General features: G+C 39.8%; 1 protein-coding gene across 1 annotated transcript in view; it reads left to right on the forward strand.

Moving 5' to 3' along the window:
* The first annotated feature begins 4,953 nt into the window (after positions 1–4,953).
* The window catches only part of znf185 (zinc finger protein 185 with LIM domain), a 17,694-nt gene continuing 2,762 nt past the window's right edge, over positions 4,954–19,885 (forward strand). Inside the window, exons 1-28 of the mRNA XM_016669556.1 lie at positions 4,954–5,166; positions 6,083–6,134; positions 7,764–7,884; positions 7,980–8,087; positions 8,179–8,208; positions 8,901–8,957; positions 9,148–9,195; positions 9,291–9,362; positions 9,460–9,540; positions 9,681–9,743; positions 9,858–9,956; positions 10,589–10,654; positions 10,785–10,856; positions 11,150–11,224; positions 11,437–11,511; positions 12,083–12,148; positions 13,312–13,362; positions 13,471–13,515; positions 13,774–13,830; positions 15,505–15,552; positions 15,849–16,026; positions 16,351–16,475; positions 17,459–17,518; positions 17,658–17,720; positions 18,011–18,118; positions 19,211–19,267; positions 19,345–19,416; positions 19,513–19,575. Of these exons, the coding sequence (XP_016525042.1) occupies positions 6,125–6,134; positions 7,764–7,884; positions 7,980–8,087; positions 8,179–8,208; positions 8,901–8,957; positions 9,148–9,195; positions 9,291–9,362; positions 9,460–9,540; positions 9,681–9,743; positions 9,858–9,956; positions 10,589–10,654; positions 10,785–10,856; positions 11,150–11,224; positions 11,437–11,511; positions 12,083–12,148; positions 13,312–13,362; positions 13,471–13,515; positions 13,774–13,830; positions 15,505–15,552; positions 15,849–16,026; positions 16,351–16,475; positions 17,459–17,518; positions 17,658–17,720; positions 18,011–18,118; positions 19,211–19,267; positions 19,345–19,416; positions 19,513–19,575 (1,970 nt within the window). The 5' untranslated portion in view covers positions 4,954–5,166; positions 6,083–6,124. The remainder of the gene's footprint in view (positions 5,167–6,082; positions 6,135–7,763; positions 7,885–7,979; positions 8,088–8,178; positions 8,209–8,900; positions 8,958–9,147; positions 9,196–9,290; positions 9,363–9,459; positions 9,541–9,680; positions 9,744–9,857; positions 9,957–10,588; positions 10,655–10,784; positions 10,857–11,149; positions 11,225–11,436; positions 11,512–12,082; positions 12,149–13,311; positions 13,363–13,470; positions 13,516–13,773; positions 13,831–15,504; positions 15,553–15,848; positions 16,027–16,350; positions 16,476–17,458; positions 17,519–17,657; positions 17,721–18,010; positions 18,119–19,210; positions 19,268–19,344; positions 19,417–19,512; positions 19,576–19,885) is intronic.

Below are 19,885 nucleotides of genomic sequence, written 5' to 3' on the forward strand. Positions count from 1 at the left end.
CTTGCAAAATTATGTAGCCAAATAAATAGGACATGATGTATTATAAAAAGCTGACTAAAAATGGATAAATCTTCAGAACTGGGAGGTTAACTTTTGCTTTTCTTATTTTCTTTATTACTATGATTATTGGCAGTAATATACTATGCTTTCTTATTTTGTATTATGCATATGATGAAAAATTAGACTTGCATTTTTTTTTACGAGATCATGTCTATTTAAAATATCACTATCAAACTAACAGTAACCCATATGTGTAAGGCATTAGTTCCCTATGCATTGATCAAATTAATCAAAGAGACAGTTTTCAAATTGATGAATAAATAACCGTAATGTCTTACAGAGGCTTTATTTCAGTTTATAGTTCGTTCTGAGTTACCCTGATTTCATCCTTGGAGACCAATCTGCTCTTCCACGTTAAAATAACTCAGCTGAGCTCAATAAAGCAGCTTCAGTCCTGGACCTACTCCCTCCTGACCTGACCTCAGACCAGTAGATAAATATAGATGGATGGAAAATTGTGTGGAAACATTGACCGCTCGCTGCAGAATGTCGGCAAATGTTTTTGCTCCCATATGTCTTTTAAGTTTGTTTTTGGATCCTTCTTCTGAATCAATGCAGTGAGAATATTTATTAGTATATTTTTCAGTACTGCTCAGATTTATGCCACCCCTTCATCCCTTGAAGTCAGACTCGTGTAGGAAAGAGACATTACCGGTTTTTCACACAGCTATTAGTAGGCTTAATAACATTGGAAATCATATATCTGGGGAATTCAAAACATTAACTCAGACCAGCTGCTTTTGGCGTTCCATGGTCACCTGATTCGTCTTAAACCATTCCTGTAAAAAGACTTGTGGAGGCTTCTTCTTAAACTACCCACAGCTGAAGTCCAGCTATCTGTCTTTTCCTCGGCACACGTCAGTACAATGTGCCCAGTGACTTGTCATGTCCCCAGTGGATGCTCATTAATTCATGTGACGCACTGCAGCGCCCCCAGTGTGTGTTCCTGATAAGTGTTCCTGGAATTATAACAATAAACTTGAATCAGTGGTGTTTGCAAAAATAGATACAATTTGCTATTTGTTCTCTGCAAGGCATAGCAAAGGCAACATTTACATAAGTGCTGCCCTTATGTTTTAAAATATTACTGATCATACTCATCTCTGTGTAATCTTTGAATAGCAGAGTTGCACCACCTTGTTTATTTTAAAGTGTAGTAAATGCTTCTTATGTATTAGAGAAATGCCATATTCAGTATTTGTGCTTTTTAGACCTCAGTCATTTATTATTATAGTAGCATAACAATAAAAATTCTGCATTGGATTCCACAAAATATGAGATTTGATGATATCCATCTTGCCCAGTGGTAGTTTATGTTGTTGGACAGTTAGGATTCATGCATTTCAAGTGAGGCAAGTATAACCAAAGATGATGCAGCTACTGCAATACCAAAAACTTTTCTTTAATCACCTTTTACAGATTATGTTGCTTGTATGTATAACCAACACCTGTACTTCATCTTTACATTTTTTTTCTCTCGTATTAATCCAGTTTATCAGACATTTTGATGTGGTATAAAGCTAGAAGCAGCAGCTTTTGATCCACCTCTGTGTAAACCCTAAAGTAGCTCCCGTGTCTTTTTCACAGTTTACCTCATAGAACAAGACTTCATCGAGAATCTATGGACATATTTGTAGAAAAGCTGATAAAAAAAAAGCATTCCTCTTGTGGAGTTATCTAATTCAAATATTGTGCTATCTAACTTAAAGGTCACAAGTGCAGTCGTATGGAACCGAGAAATGAATATCTCACCGTTCAAACATCTGCGGCTCGATATTGGAGACTTGAAAGTTATTCTAAAAATTTAGGGGGAAAAAAAAAAGAACCCTTTCCATTACGTTGAAGAATAGCTTTCTGGGTGATTTTAGGATTGAAGAAATGGAAACAAGAATAAGATTACCTGGTAAAATGCCTGGTTTACAAAATGTATCTTAAACTGATATATTTCTTTAGTAACAGCAGAAAAATCTCATGTTGGAAAATTTTCAATAAAACATGTCTTCCTTTCTTTCATAAGAAAGAAATCAGATTGATTAAGTAAAGCATTTTTGTGACGCAAACTTGACTCTTTAAATGTAATCAGGCCATTTCTTTGAGCTATTATACAAAATGGTAGAGACTAGACAACTTTATAATGTCAAACAACTAAAGTATATGTTGTTCTTCCCACGTCAGAAAAGGGTTGCCAGAAAAATCCCTTTTCTAAATGAGTCCATGGCTCCAGTCAAAGCAATAATAAGTTTAAAACAGCATGAGCTGTTATAAATAAGTCTCGAAATGTTTAGATTGTCGCCATCCACAGTAAGGAGAATTAAATGTAGTTTTGGAGCATCAAAGAGTGGTGTCTGGGTGTCTCCATGACAACCACTAGGCTGTATGTGTTGGAAGTATGACAAGGAAGAGCTTTTTCTGCCCCAAGATCACCAACATGGATGAGTGGCGTTTGTTAAATACTACTGAAACTTCAACTGGACGGGTGATTTTGTTAGATGACTCAGTGCCACACCTTGGAGAATTAGCCGTCGAACAGACAGGGTTGGTGTGAATTGTCTGGTTCAGAATATTAGAAGTGTGTGTTTTTGAAATGCATCATACATTTCGAAATGTATGATGCATTTTGGTGAGGTGTTGCTCACTCAAAGTATGGAGAAGTTTCAGTATGGTGGAGAATCTGAACGAGTTCTCATATTTTTCATCAGGACAGTGACTAAGATATAGAGTCAAATCAAAACAAGTGATTCAGCAGACATAAACCAACCTTTTTCCATGGCTATATTTGTCTGCCAAGATGAAATATTATAGAATACTTGAAGACAAGTGTATAACACAATACCCGGGACTCAAAGCTCAAGAGATGGTGCCCAAGGGGGAATAATCAAAGCTCCATCTCTGTAAGCACCAACCTTGTGAAATGTTAAAGAAGATCAATTATGGTTCTGTTGAACAAGTTATTTACAAAGGAGCTTTTTACGGAAGAAGTGACTTTGTTTAAAAAAAAATGGACAGTTGTTTTTTCCGCCCCCACTAAGAATAATTAAACTTTTCTCCATGAACTTATTCTGCTATGACATCTTTACCAAGGGTGAAAAGGCTCAAAGAGGCTCCTGTGTATCATGTATTTCATCATTCTGGGAGTGGAAAAAGAGGAATGGCTACATTCAGACTGAACAGGAACCTCATAGAAATGTGAATGTTTTTAAGGGTTAGGAGAGCAAACCATTAAAATTGCTGACAGATGAAGTAACACTGATAATTATGCAGATACAAGTTCAGCTGCTTTTTAATTTGAATTCTGACCCGCAGCATTGCTGCTGCTGCTGCTGTGTCACTCCAGGACAATGAACCAGGCCGCGCCACAAAAATGAAAAATCATAGTCAAATAAGAATAAAAAACAATGCAAATTGCGTTAAAGCTCCACAAGAAGAACTGATCGTGTCGAGTCCATGTCGATTTTGACCACAGATTTATGCGCACAAAACTCAACAAACCCTTGAGTTCCAAAAGGAAACAACAAATACAGTCCACTCTCAGACTTCCTCCACTAGGACGTGCTTTCACTTGAAAGACAAAGTGACAGAAAACCATTTAAGGAATTTAACTGAACACAATAGATGGTGGGGTAATGAAAACGCACAGCAGTTGCGTCTGTATACTCTTGACTTTTTGATCGTTGCGAAGGCATGAAGCCTGAAAACGATCCATTCACAATCGGCGGGGGATCCTCGTTGTGACTTGGAAAGCCGAGTCACACGCTCCGCTTACTACACAGGTTTCCGCTCACCTCAGCCGCGGCATTGTTGCAATTCCAATTGTTGGTGTGGTGAAACGGAGGTGAGGGTTAAGTTCAGATACTTTGCATTCTCATTTTAATTTTGTGCCAGCAGCACCTTAATGATTCATTTGTGAAGTCAGAGCTGCAGGCCAAGGCCGTCCGACTGGTTTGGCGTTATAAGGAAAGAAGGAGGATAATCCACGTAGATACTCTAACCAGGGTGAAACCTTGGCTCTCGGATAAAATGTCCTCTTCCCGCCCCGTTTCTGTGACACGTTGTGAAATCCGCGAAGAGCTCCGCTCCGATTTGAGAAGGGTTTTTTGTTTTGTTTTGTTTTGTGAAAACATGAACCTAATGGGGATACTGTTTATCTTGGCCGCTCACTGGCGGGGATTTTGCTGATTTTCATGCTGCGGCTGTTTTCATCTGCTGAAGAAACTGCATGACATTTGCAGAAAACGTGAACTCATTTTTCTTTTGCCTTTCTCTTAAACAAACATCAACTCAGTCAGTCAGTCGGTCCGAGTAAACAGTCTGTTTACAAAACGCTCTGTGGCCCACTATCAAAGCCTGACCTTTACAATCCCAGAAAAAAATGCCAAAAAAAAACAACAAAAAAAAACCTTAAAGGCTTGTGTTTTAAATATAAAACAGGGGTTCGAGATGTTACAGAAGATGTCACCATAAATCAAGTCTTAATGTTTTTTTGTTTTGTTTTCTCGGCTCAGCTCTTCGCGCTGTTCTTGATTCTGTTTTAATGATGTGTGTTTGCTTCCCGGCTTTTCCTGCCCACTGAGCGTGACACGAGCATTCCCCACAGGAGACGCGGCTGCCACCCGCCTCATTTACTTGTGCCACGCTCTGCACCTTGTCCTCATCCTCCTCTTGCTCACGATGAAGACCCGTTCATCATCATAATCATCATCATCATCATCATCATCATCATCATCATCATCATCATCATCTTCATCCACCTGCGCGACAGGTACATGCTTGCTGACTTTCTAGAACGAAAGCACAGATGTGGTAAACAAAGAAAATCAGTTCTTAGCAACCTCTACCACACACACACACACACACACACACACACACACACACACACGCACGCACGCACGCACGCGCGCGCACACACGGATGCACGCTCGCACACGCGCTGCTCCACCCCCCACATCTACCTTCCTCGACTGGCTGGGCTTGTTGGAGCTCACGCCTGTACCTGTTTGCTAGTTTTCTGAGACACCTGTCAGGGACGAAAGACTTTTTCTTCTTCTGCTCTCTTCGGCCACACTCAGCTGTGTGAAGAGAGGCCTGTTGGATATCAGGGTTGAACAGGTATGCACTCTCACTGTGAACTATCTGGCTTGTCTATAACGTTATTTAACAGATAATCTTAACTTTTTTTTTTTTTTTTTTCATCAGAAGGTTGGATTCGTCACCTAGTGGGAATGTTTGCCTGGTTACACTGATGATTATCACTGTTTGCCCACTTATTTTATTTTTTACATGTCAGCTCAGTTGACTCTCATCTTTAGCGCTTTCCTTTAAAAGCTGCTGTGTTTCATTAATGATTTATTGTGTGTGTGTGTGTGTGTGTGTGTGTGTGTGTGTGTACTGCCAGGATAAAAATCCTTTCTCCATTTAGAGTCACTTTTTATTCAGGACAACATCCCTCGGATACATTTATCTGAGGGATGTTGCTCTGGAAGGGCTAAATTAAAATCCTCAGGCGTTTTAGCTGTTAATATTTGCATTCCCATTTTTGAAAATTCACCCCCATACCCCCCTTCTCAGTTTTGCATAAACTGTGGCCTGCTTCGAGATAAGGAAACAGTCACTGAACTGTGTTTTTTTGTTTTTTGTAATAATACCCAAGGAATTTGACCTCAGAGCAACCTTTTTTTTTTCTTTCTGATCCTTAATAAATTGTGGGATCGACTAATTTTGAAATAAGCAACCTTGATCCATCTTTACTAAAATGAGACGTTACTCCGAGCTGCTGATGTAAGGAGACGGTTATTTGTGTGTTTCAATTCTTATGTGGGCAATCCTGCCACATTTCTCTTGAAATGTGGCAAGACAGGATGACCTGCATGCTTGAAGGATGAGAATGAGGAATTCCTGACAGCCTTTTGGGGAGGGGACATACCATAGGAACAACCATTTCAAAATATGCTAATTCTAAGATAACGAGCCGTTTGCTGATCACACACTTTCTCTTCGTGAGGTTTCTTACTGATGTATTTTTCAGGTTGCCTGTAGGGGAAAGCGCCGAGATCCCACCAGAAGAAACATGTCAAGCGGTGAGAAGACTAATTAATGTGATCTAATTATGATACATGTACTTCCTTCAATAATAGCTGATGTTATCGCCCCTCTGTACTGAGCTGTTATGATTTAGCATATTAAGACTTCGTGTACACCGTAAAGTAATATGAGGGCTACAGCCTTCACTTGTCCCTAAAGGTTTAAAGAGCCTACAGTTTATGGACTTTCATGAACATGAATGCAGTTTGAGAATCAATAAATTGACACAAAGTGTTAATAGGTTTAATATATTAATTGCTCATTAAGTCATCACCCGTAGTCACATTTTGGCTGAATTCCCATTTTCTCTTCCACTGCTTCCTTTTCTTAGTGAGCTGCTTCTCTTGCAGTTGTCCATTTTACACCAGAAAGTAGCACACATTGTTATTTACTTTACAGCTTTTCAATGATAACCATTTTATCATGCTGAAAAACACCAAACTTTTCAAAAACAACAGTTATTAAGGCCATACATTTTCAGAACAAAAGAAAAAGCTATTTTTTTTTAAATTGCTAATCTTGTAACCCTTTATTTGAAATGTAAACTTGAAACATTTAAACTTAAAGGTAATCTTACCACTTCAACTTCCATCTATGTCAAAATGGCACTCTATGATGGGATAATTGTAAGGGTGGGTCAAGCTGAAAAGGACAGTGGTGGAAATCCAACATATAACTTTGTTTAAACCCTTCTGTTGTGTCATTTGTCTTTTATAAACCATTTCCTGGAAAAAGGGCCCTATTTTGATTGGACAGTTAAAGAAAATGGCAAACTAGGAATGATTAACAACATAATTATGGAAGCAAAGCGGTGATATATTGCCCTCAATATATGTCTAATGCATTTTGGAAATTGGAGCTTGAATCTGGGAATGTAGTCACCCCTGACCTGAGTGTGGTCTCATTGCTTGTTGGGACTTGCCAATTGTTGCACTAACCAAAACTAGAAATACAAGGTAAGAATATTCCGTCTCACTCTATTTTATGTGATCAAGCACTAAACTAACATATTCACAATAAGATAATTAGTTTTATTTTTATTTGTGCCACTATTTTAATGAGACCCAAACTGTGAAAAGTGCTGAAAAATAGTTTTCTGAAACTTTAATATTTTCTGTGCGTGGCAGCCATATTAGCTGATGCATTTATTTTTCGAGTCACAATTCGGACTAATAAGCAGCTTATTAGTAAAATTGTATATAAAGCCAAACTCTTTGCAGCACTTCTCTAATATAGGGTGCTTTGAAGATTTGTTTTGTTACCTCTCTTGCCACCCTCCTTTCTGTCCTTGGTAGCAAGATATATGTGAATCCTTCGAGTCTATCAACAAACATTTACTTAAGGAAACCTGAATGCTCTCTTGTCATTCCCATTTTGAATTGTTTTCAAAATCTGCTAAATTCAAACTACTGCTTAAGATCCCTTAGTAGAATTAAACAGATTCATTTACTTTTGGAACTTAGGTTTACACTTATAACAAGTTTTAGTGTTTAGAAATTGCTTTTCTAATTAACCTCGTTTATCTCACGTTCATAAGCGCACCGCTTTCAAAGTGTAACAACAAAAACGCACCCTGCAATGCGTGGCTCAACTCACGTTTTCGCGCGCTCCTGTTTGCATCCCAGAGGGAGACCGAGCAGCTGTGCTTCGCACCACCACAGTACGAACAAAGCTGAGGGGAGACGGCAGCTGGCTGCAGCGCCGAGATGAACCTCAGGCTGAAACTCAGGAGGAGGAAATGCCATGGTAAAGCGCGCGTCTTCAGAGAGTCCCCGTCCATCTCATCAGCTGCCCAGTCACTCGAAGAGACACAACTAAAATTCTCTGTGCAATCTGTGCAGGTTGGCAGAAGTCAGAGCCAGGCGTTTGAACGGAGCTCCCATTGAGACGAGCCCAGTTTCCTCGCCAGTAAAAGCCACACCGCCACCAGTAAAGTCTGACACTGAGAGGTAGAACTGTATTTAGAATAAAGGTGCAGGTTTACTTTAAAAATGTTAACTTTTATTTATTTTTTTACCAAATCCCCATCTTGATTTTCAGCAAACCAGCAACACAAGGATACCTGATCAGGTAGGAGAGACACTCACTCTGATCCATTTCTTAAAGAAAACAAAAAAAAAGGGTCAAAAATTAAATCAGACCTATTTTTTTTAATCTTAATCAAAAGCAGACTCAAGACATGAGAATACAATTGAAAATGTTGCTTATTTTAGTTGAATAATTGAAAACAATGTATCTCATACGGATTCATTACTTAAAACTAATTTAAAAAGAACAGAGGAGAAATGTCATGGTACACACAGTTGTTGGAGCAGGTCACAAGAGGTCACTGCTGAAGAAACTAATTAAATGAATGGAAAGTTGAATGGAGGGAAAACATGTGGTAGAAAAAAAAGGTCCAGGTTACAGACTACAAGCACTAGATTTCTTAAATTAAGAAAATCCTAAACTAAAATCTTCAGACGTACCTTAGATGAGCTGAGGGTGAAAGAGGACTTAAAGTGTCCTCTTTTAAATTAGGTTTTCTATTTTTATTGGAATTCAAAGTCCCAGAGTCTGGAGGAAGAGTGGTTGAGGTATCAGACTCCAAGTTGGTGGAGGCCCACTGTTTTATTACAAACGCAGTCCATTTGTACTGTACAGTACTTGTACACGCATTTACCTTCAAATATTTGTTTGTAGTAATAATTTAATGCAACTGTATTAATGTGGGGATGCTGAAAAATAATGCTAATAACATTCTTTGTTTCTTTTGCCTTCAGGGGTGTTTTTACTAAACTAGAAAAGCCTGCTTCAACTCCATCATCTAATGGCACAAGGTAAAAGCATCTTCCCTTTAAAAACAGCAGGTTTAATTGCACAGTGAGATCTAAAAACCACATTTCTGCATGTAAATTATTATTATTATTATTCATTTTTTTTCACAGCACAACAAAAACATTCACTAAAAAGCCTTCAGAGACCTACAAGAGGATTATTATTATTATTATTATTCATTTTTTTTCACAGCACAACAAAAACATTCACTAAAAAGCCTTCAGAGACCTACAAGAGGATGTAAGTGTACGAATAAGACTCCCAGGTAATTGCTTGCGCCTCGCTGAGAATGTTGTGTTTTTCACGCGGTGTGTGTTTGTGCTTCTGCTCCGCAGAGCCCCTCACATTGTGAGGAACACTTCAGAGAACCCCGAGGGCCAGCTCAGCTTAGAGGAGCAGGAGAGACGGTGAGACTGCGCTCCCGCCGAGAAGCCATGTGCCCAGAAAAAACAATAAAAAAACCCAAAACATTCTGAGTAAATATCACATCGTCTTACTGTGCAGGACGGAGGCCGCCCTTCATGTTATGAAGACAAAAGCAGCCAAAAAACGGTCCTATGTTTTGTCTGCTGCTAAGCTGTACGAGTACGTATCATTTAGGTCATGTCTCTAATGGGCGTAATGAACTTTAACCTGATTCTGGAAGTGGTTATGTCTCCAATCCATCCCAATCTGCTTTGTGGAAATCTTATTTACTCTAAGTGTTTGTTTCTAAAATCTTTCAGGACTAAAGATACACAGCCTGACACTTCTTTGGCCACCAGCGGTCCTTCATTTATGGCTAAAAGGTTCGAGTTTCTTCATATTGTGTTTGGTTCTGGAGCCAGAAAGAAACAAAGCTTGTTCTCAAATTTCTACATTTTACTATTTACGCTTCTCTCTGTGTGTATGTACGCACGCAGGGTGGAGATTTTTGATGATGTCAACAGCGCGGCGGAACCGTCCCCTGCTGTTCCTCCCACATCTGCTGCCTCTGCTCCTGCACCCAAACCGCAGTCAGCGTGAGTCTCGTTTCGTGTTTTGTGTTTACCGACGACCTTAAATAAGGCGAAACTGTTGGCTGGTAAACATAAAATGTTGAAAAATCTGCCTCCTTATCCAAATGAGTGTGATGACACAAACCTTAGCAAGACCCATTTTATTTAAGTTATTTAAGGTCCAAGTTTCTGGTTGCAGACTATAAGGGAAGCCCACACTTTTACGTTAAACTTTTTGCAGAAAAAACATAAACTTTTGTTGACCTGGCAAGAAAAAAAAAAAAGAAGAAAGAAAACCCTTCCCTTTCTTTCTTTATTCCTTAGCTGAGCTCAGTAGTTAATCTCTTCAGCCCAAAGTGGTCTTCAGTTCTGAACCCCCGTTCTCAGAACTAAATGTGATTGTCTCAGCATCTCATGCATTAGCTGGAAAAGTAGAGAAACGTCTAATTGTGATCATTTTCTTTTTAGTATTAACATATCAAGTGCATAAAAAAACATATCCAAAATTTGTCCTTTTCTTATTACTGTTGTCATTATTGCAATCACATCTACTGCGCTTGATGTGATTTCAAGTTTGTGTTTGCCTCATTCTTTAACAGTTTTGAATGGGAATGAGCCCACATTTCATCTATTTCCTCATGTTTCTACATTCACAGCTCCAGTACTGACACAATCGCTGCCTTGTCCAACACCCTCATTTCTTTGGACACAAACCCTAGCAGGTATTTACTGAAAAACATTACGAAAGCAAGACCCTCTCAGTTTAACATCGTTGCCCAAAGGCCTCCAACACCACACTATTTGATCGTGAGTTTTTTTTTGTTTTGTTTTGTTTTTTTTTTTCCCTTGCAGCGCTGAGAACGACAAGCAAGAGCTGGCAGAGGAAGAAGGAGGCCCGGTGGACAGTCCCACCCCAGAGGACAGGTAAACAAAATCAGTAACCGCCTCACTTGTGCCGTAGCGTGGCTGGCAGGAACACAAATGCATTCTGATTTCCACTGTGTTCACTTCACAGTAATTTACAGAACACACGTCTCCATTTTTGGTGACTTAAACATGAGACACGACTAGTGTCCTAAATTACATTTGATTAAACGCAGTACAAACATATTTAAGAAAGAGATGTTTCTGGGCTTTCTTGCCAAACCAGGTGCTTTAATAACACTCTGATCTGTTTTTTTTTTTCTGTTTTTTTTTCTGTCTCTTCCTCACTGCAGTGTTGAACAGGAGCCAGATACAGCTCCCAGAGATGGCGAACCAATAACAGGCGATCTCCTGGGTTTCAGTGATGGGTTCGTTAAAAAAAAAAAATAATAAAATAAAATTCTTTCTCATTTTGCAATTAAGAAGAATTTTTGAATGTTATCCATAAGGTGGCACTGTTGGACCTCATATAAAGTCTCTCATCTGTCTCAAGTTGCCTGTATGAGCTTTAAACACCCCCCCAATCTGAAATCCCTAAGCCCCTCTTTGTTCATCAACTTCTTGCTTTCTGCTTCTGCAGTCCAGAAGAACCAGCGGAGCCTGTTCCATCCAGCCCGGGACGCTGGAGTCAGGATCTACTCACTGGACTTGGCGGGTACATGAAAAAGGCTCTTTATCCCCTCAAACTGCTAATCCGGACTCATTTGAAGAATTAGTCCCTCCTCGGTTGTAAATCTGTAGTTGCTTTGTTAGCAGCTAGCAAAGCATCACCTTAACTCACCTCGATGAAGTTCTAAAACTCTTCCCCACTTTTTACTTTTCTGTGCAATGCCTGCCTGGTGAGTCCAGTCCTGCACAGACATCTGACACCCTGAATCTCGTGGCTCCGTGTCATTATAGCGAACACAGAGCCATGCAGGGTGAGAAGAGCCCGATGTGACAGCTCACGCTTCCCATCTTTGCCCTCCTCTTGTGTCAGTAGTTTCTTTTTATTATACCGCAGACAAAGGAGACAAGCCACCCTGATTTATGAGATTCATTTTTATCACAAACCCGAAGTTTTAATCCACTGCTCCGCGGCAGCACCAAACAGCCTCCGATTCCTGAATGAAACGACTTTGAAACTTTAAAAGCCTTCGTTTTTATCTGCACGTCTGCGTCTGGAAATAGAAAAGAGCGCGCCGCGCTGATTAGTATTTCTGCTTTTGTTTTTGTCTTTCCACCATCCTCAGCGTGCAGCAGCAGGAGGAGGAGGAGAAGCAGACGGATGAGACAGCCGTGGAAACACAAAGGTAGCAGGAGATGACAGGCTGCTCTTAAACAATTATCTATCTGTGCAGAGCCGCTCCCTCGAAGAAGCACGATATGCGACGCAATGATTTATACCGACTCTGTCTGCAGCGTTGGCCCCGCAGTCACAACACTGTAACGACCAAAGCTGTGGTTATTCCTGACAAAGAGCGCTCATGGAGAGGAGAAGAAAGGAAAAACATATTCAGACAGACTCCATGCTTGTTAAATAGTTCAGTGGATTTCAAGCTTTCCTAATGGAGTAACACTGTAAATAGTGTATGAGAGCAGCAACAGTAACCTTTACTTGCCCTGTGTTTTTGTTCCCATCATGCCATTCATTCTTCTCTGTCTTTCTGTCTTCCCATTATCAAGCCGAGAGAACAATTTTGTTCACCCCTTGAACTTTACTTAATTCATCAGAAATTGATGTGATAGACAAACACAAAGTGGAGCATAAGATAAAATCATTAGCCTCCTTTAGCCTAGCACTCCTAAATATTGTCCGGGGCAACTACCCGCCTTCAGGAGCAACTTAGCTCAAGTGAGATTTTCTTTAGGCAGTATCATGCTGTGGGGATACGTTACTTCAGAAGGAACACAGACAGTCAATCAAATCTGGAAAAAAGGAGCTATTTGGCAAAAACATTTGGTAAAAAAAAAATTTCTACATCTGTAAAGGTGGTAGAAATTTTATTCTACAAAGTATTAAATCAGAGGATAATGAACACAAATGCACGCCACACTTTTCAGATTTTTCACATAAAATATATGTGAAAAAAAAATCATATATAGGTATAGTTTTAGTGTACGACATACAATGTCAACATAATACATTGCAGCTGTTTGCTGTTGGAAAATGACAGAAATGCAGATGTTTACTGAATATTTATACAAGACAGTATACCAGAACACTTAGTGAAAAATATCTCGGTTTCTCACATTAGTAGTAGTATAAATTTGAAGGTAGCACTTCCGTTTGGCAAAGACACCCCTGATTCTGATTCCGATTGAATTCGGCGCTGCGTCCGCTCTCTGTTCCTGTTTGCCATTCAAACTGCATTGAATCTTTCCATTACGAGTCAATGTGATCAGAATTCCTCCGACACCCGACAGGGCCGTGCTGAACAATTGAGAGTGAAATCAGTGTGAAATTGTTTTTCAGCTCGGCTGATCCGTTTGATCCAAATCCGATAGGGACTGCATCCCATAACAGGTAATCATATTGGTTTGGCGCTGCGACTGTCTTCCAGCCAGCCAGATAGCATCTCGGCATGCATAATGCAGCAGCTTCTGATTATGAGCCACTTTCCTCCCATCGCAGCCCCCCTGACCTGTTTGAGCCCTCCGCTGATGTTTTCATCAACAGGTACAGGAAAGATTTTCCAAATCCCTCCCTCTTTCTCCTCCTCTAACCTCGGCTCGTTGCTCTGACGCTATCATGTTGCCTCCTCACAACGTCTTCTTCTTTGCTACGCCCGCTGCTCCTAATGTAATCGTCGTTACTCACAATTGGCACCAATCACTCTGGAAGCGCTGCACATGCAGTATGTTCACCACGGCTTCCGCCGTTAATGTGCTCCATTAGCAGTGGTGACCCTGGTCTGTTTTACACTTTGTCTTTCAGTTCGGCAACAACAGAGGAGACGATGGAAAGTCCAAGACCAAAAGAGCCCGATTGCATGTAAATGATCAATTTAGTTATTTATTACTTCTGTTTGGCACTTTTCTTTTTAACTTTCGGCTTGAATTATCTGTCGGTTTTGGACCAGTAAAAGCACGAAGATTAACGTTTGAAGACTTCAGCTTTGGCTGTCCTGTACTCTGATGGATTGTTTTTATTCAATTAACTCTTCATGTCTATCTGCTGTTCCCTTCACAACATTGTGTCAGTGATAACGTCCAATTTAGTCAGCAGATTATAGCATTAACACAAAGGAAATAATCTATTTTTTTAACCTATTATTAAAAGTTTAAGCTTCACCTGCAGCTCTGTAATAAATAATCAATAACTCAATTTATTTTAATATAGAGGACATGACCAATATGCACTTATTATTCCATTTGTGTAGTTTTGCCTTCTCTCTTTATTGTTTTCTGTAGATTTGTGTGTTGCGTGAGCAGTAACAACACAACGATGCCAAAAGGTTCACGACCTTGTAATATGTTTGCGGTCGAACGACAGAAGAGGAGAGGAACAGACATTTAGCTCCACGATCTGATCTAACGCACTGATTGTGAAATATTTTAACACGCGTCCCAGTCTAAAATTTATTTTTTTTGAGCATCGCCATCTTGAAACACACACACACACATGCACGCATGCATGCACGCACACTCACAAAGTAGAACAAAAACATCCTCTTTAATTGACGCTGCATACTTAAAACTTGAGACTTAATTGGATGTGGCCTGTTAAATCAGAAGTCAACATTTCCAAGTTTGAAGTTGGCTTAAACATCCAGTAATGCTTTTTATTCTCTATACATTTTTTCACACAGGAAGATCATTACTTCCTACCTCCAACGCCTGTTATCCCCACTTCAAACGTTCTGATGGTTTAGAGCTTGATCAAGTATTGTTTGTTGGACTTGTTTTGAGATGGTTGAAGTCTTGGTGCCTTTCAGAGTGATACAGCCTTTATTCTTATTGACCAAATAATCTTAATTTATATTTAAAAAAAAACACTCAGAAAGGTACTACACCTACAATAATAGTAATTGTGTACATCCTTACAACAGAACATGAGCAATTCTGAACTATCCCTTTATAGCTTCATCTATCTAACATTAGTAAAAATATTTCTTTTACAAAAAAAAATCAAGCTCCTTCATCTTTCCCCACTTCTACTGTTGTTATCTGCAGAAATACACCATTCCCAGTAAAAAACGCAATGGATCTGAATCACGAGGAGTGTCTTAGCACTGCCAATCAACCTTGTGTATGTGCTGCTCAGTGTGGTGGAGAAAGAATTTACTGGGAGAAAACAGAGGAGCTTGACTTTTTCCACAGATTATCCGTCTCACACTATACTTTCAAAACAAAACACAAATATATATATATATATATATATATATATATATATATATATATATTTTTTTTTTTTTTTTTGATAAAAGTTGTAAGATGGGTTTGATGCCATTTCATGCCCAGGTTCTGACTCTAGGTGTAAATGCGGAGCAGTGGGAGAAGCCACCAGCACTTGCTCTCCATTCACTGTCATCCGGTTTTGTTTATATCACCAATTCTCTAAATGTTCTGCTTCTGAAACTTTCTGATGCAAAGACACTTGCTCCACTGTTCTGTGTTCAATACCATCCAAAAAATCTTTCAGCGTGTGTCTCTTTCCTGTTTTCAGTATGGCAATAGAACTACCTGAACTCGTGGCTCCCAACATTCCAAAACCGTAAGTAGACGCTTTTTAAAGAACTTCAGTTGCACATTGACTAATTTTTTCCCCTTTAACCTTGTTTATATTACATTTTTTTTCTTCTTTTTTTATGATTTACTCTCTGAGTTGGAAGTTATTGGGCATAGGTGATGATGAAAATACGTCAAATATTTTATTTATTACTACATTCCCTTCATAGCTGTGACAAAGAGGTCCAGTAACTCTGCTCTGCTTTTTTATAAATGTACAGAGTGAATATACCATCGACTCATGATACTTTTACATCCTCGTTTGTGTTCTCCTACTTCCAGGATGCCAATTGGAGTTGAACAAGTCGTCTATAAGTTTTCTCCAATACAATACGAGCCTACATACAAAATGGAGGAAGACGTGCCTATTGTGGTGGAGAAACAACTCCACCACTACTTTCTCGAAGAGGAAAAAGTAGAAGAGGAGGATGAGGGGAACAAAGCAGAAGAGGAAGAAGAGAATGATGATGAGGAGGAGGAGGGCAAAGCAGATGAGGAAGAGGAGAATGAGGAGGACAAAGTAGAAGAGGAAGAAGAGAATGAGGAGGAGAAAGTAGAAGAGGAAGAAGAGAAGGAGAATGAGGAGGACAAAGTACAAGAGGAAGAAGAGAATGAGAAGGAGAATGAGGAGGAGGAGGACAAAGTACAAGAGGAAGAAGAGAATGAGAAGGAGGAGAAAGTAGAAGAGGAAGAGAAGAATGAGGAGGAGAATGAGGAGGAGGACAAAGTACAAGAGGAAGAAAAGAATGAGAAGGAGGAGAAAGTAGAAGAGGAGGATGAGGAGGAGGAGAAGGTAGAAGAGGAAGAGGAGGATGAGGGGAAAGTAGAAGAGGATGAGGAGGAAGATCAGAAAGTAGAAGCGGAAGACGAGTCTGAGGAAGAAAAGGATGAGGAGAAAGACGAAGAAAGGTATGTTTACTTAGACTGAAATAAGAAAGTACACATTAAAGCCTCGTTTTGAAGCGGTGTCTCAAAATTCAATGTGTGTCGATCACTGAACCCTAAATCACACCTGAAAGCAAAGCAAAGTTTCTTCATGTATCCAAACAGTGAAAACAGACAGAAATCTGCTTCATCATCGCCTTATAAAACCTACAGATTTCATCCTCGCTGAATTATGTCCACACTTACTGACAGCTGTGGCTGATGATAAAAGTTTGATATGTTTTTTTTTACTCACTTTCCAGGGAGATCAGTCAGTTTATGACCTTATTAGTGTCAAACGTCATAATGAAAGAGTGCTTTCACCGGATGTTTATCTTATCTTCTTTGGAGCTTTGTGTCTTTTATTTCTCTCTAAATTCTTAGCATGTGATGCTGCATGCAGGCCTGATTACCTAATATGTTAGGTAATCAAGTTAAGGAATACAAATTGAATCAAAGATCTGAATTTAGCTGCAGTGACTTGCAAATGTACTTGTTTAACTTGATCTTTTTTGTTGTTGTTATATTACGACCACAAATTATTGAAATTTCATGTGGTAGGTAGACCCACACAAAGTACCCCATAACTTTGTGGCAAACTCATACATAGTTTTGGAAATTCCTGACAAATAAAAATCTGGAACATGTGCTTTGCATCCAGCTGTATTTTTCCCCCATTTTACTCTGCCGACCCCAAATAAAATCCAGCGTAATTCATTTCAATTAGGTGTAAACTAATAATTCACACTGCATCATTTTTGTAATTTCATCTTAGTATAGCTACACCTGTTCAGTTAAAGCCTCAGATGTTACTTTAAGAAGACTGATGAACAAACAACTTTATGACAACAAAGAGTAAATTGAGGGTAGAATTTTGCATAAGTGAGCCACAGCTGCAGTACAAGGGCGTACACCACAGCACATTCATGCCCAAGTATAATATTTTTAATATTCAGTATTTTCTCCAGCTCTCAGGGTTCCTGGAACACCACATGGGAAATCCCTCATGAGGCAAGCACAGTGGAGAGGTGAACACACGTTTTTTTGTTGTGTTTTTTTTTTTTTGCATGCAGCGCACGCTCCGCTATTCTTCATTTAGCCTCCCCTTTGATCTGTGTCCATTACCAGCTAAAAGCCTTTCAATGTCTGTCTGTCTCCCCCTCTCAGCCAAGAAACCGAGACAGAGGACAAGGCTGGAGATCAGCAGACGGTGATCATGTTTGAGAGAAAGTAAGTTGTCGCTTTATTAAGAGCTCCAGGTGCACATTGGCTCCTTTTATCCCCGTAACCTCGTTTCCTTTCGCCGCGGTGGAGGAGCTGGGTTTTTCCAGCGTTTACTCTCTGAGGTGGAAGTTATTGGGCACTGATGCTGATGGAAATAGGTCAGATATTTGTTACTACCTTCCCCTCAGAGCCGTTGCAAACATGTCCAGCCTCCAGCAACTCTGCTTTTTAATAAACGTTAAAGTGTGAATATGCCATCCGCTCATGTTACCGTTGCATGCTTGTTTGTGCCCCAGGTCCACTGAGAATGACTCCCCTTGGGATAAATGGACAACCCCCACTGTTTATACCATCTCCACTGGGACGGAAGATGGCGATGAGGAGGAAGTAAAGGAGGAAGAACGGTATTTTTTGTTGTTGTTTTATTCAGCTTTATTTTTGCCCCAATCCAGAGCAATCAATTCCCATCAGAGATAATCTTAGCTGAGTGCATCATTTTCATTATTTTATATTAGTACAGATAGGCGCAGTTGTGCTGTTAAAGCCTCATTAGTTATTTAGAGAACATCGATGAGCAAACGGCGTCATGACAACCAAGTAACACAGCAGACAAGTCGAGGATAATGCTTCAATTCAATAATAAAACATCATGCTAAACACTGAACATGCTGCATTTTGTTGTTCCGTACTGCTGACAGGGTTGTTAAAATGTTCAGACCTTAATCTAACTGAGAACCACAATCAAATCTTGGACATATCTGTTGACAGAAGCTCTTCATCCTGTCTCACTCGATGAAGAACGTCAGTCTCCAGACGTGAATGGCTGGTAGACATTCCCACAACAAAGGAATTACACATATTTCAAGTTTTATCTACAACTTGATAAAGTTTTGTATTTTTTTGTAAAAATGCATGTTGTTTTCACCTGCATTTTACCTCCCTTTAACAGCTACACCCTATATTCCACACAAATATCCCACTAAGGTTTGGGGTTGCATTATGACAAAATGTGACGAAGTTCAAGGACTATGAATTTTGCTGGCACTGTGGTCTATTTAAGACTCCTGCTTGTGTTCTCCTACTTCCATTGATTATGGTAACACAGCTGTTTAAGCTAAATTGATTTGCGCTAAATCCCTGTGGGAACGCAGATCCTGAACACTTTACTCAGACACGGACCTGCAAGTCCTGTTTCAACAGATCTATCAGCTCTATTTCTGACGTTCTACAATCAGAGCGGCATTCCCGTTGCCTTTCGGCCTGCCCTCATTTGGCTCCCTCCCTCTAATTATCAGGGTACCACGTGTCGGATTGGCGACATGCATTGGAGTCGTCATTCTGTCAAATCTGAGCCCAATGAATGACTGTCATTAACAGGCAGTAGTGAGAAAAAAAAAAGGTGAAGGACCCCGTCATATGACGGGTCCCATAACCCTTCACGCTCCTGTCATCTGTGAGTAAAAGATGACACGAATGTCTGTGCTCTCCGTCTGCAGGCCAGCCGTGGTGGCGGAAGAGCAACGGGTCCCAACACCAGAACCGGAAAGCAAAAAGTGAGCATCTCTCCAGAGTGGAAGCTTAACTTGAAGTTAGAATTTGCACCCACATTAAGTTACTTCCTGCTTTTTAGGCCTTTTGTGTATGTGAAGGAGTATGTCGACGCAAGTGAGTCTTTGCTCAATCTCAGGGACCCACTGAATGGGTAAGGCCAATTATTTGTTGATTTGTTGACGCAGTCATATAAAGATGTTAACCAATGTTGCTTGGATGATGGAACATTTTTGTTCTTTTCCTGTAGGTCGGACGATTTTACATCAAGCTCCATCAGTTACTCGTACAGCAGCCCCTCCAGCTACACCAGGTAATACCCCGGCACATAAACCTTTTTCATGCACCGAGACTTGAGAGTGTAGAGGGGATCTATACACACATCCCTGTTAAAATTGAACATAAACCATCAGAAATCATTTCCAAACTTTTTCCACCTCTAACGTGACATTTTGTCTGCTCAATTCAAATGAGATTAACCTGACATAAAGTTCACCAGGCCTAGTAAGTTTATCCTGACATTTACTTATTTGCCTCCTTTAGATAAGGCAATAGATTGCAGAAAGTGCAATAAAATCCCACAGAATTTATATATATATATATAGTGCAATAAAATCCCACAG

Source organism: Poecilia formosa, unplaced genomic scaffold, assembly GCF_000485575.1.
Source record: "Poecilia formosa unplaced genomic scaffold, Poecilia_formosa-5.1.2 Scaffold26, whole genome shotgun sequence".
Classification (NCBI taxonomy): domain Eukaryota; kingdom Metazoa; phylum Chordata; class Actinopteri; order Cyprinodontiformes; family Poeciliidae; genus Poecilia; species Poecilia formosa.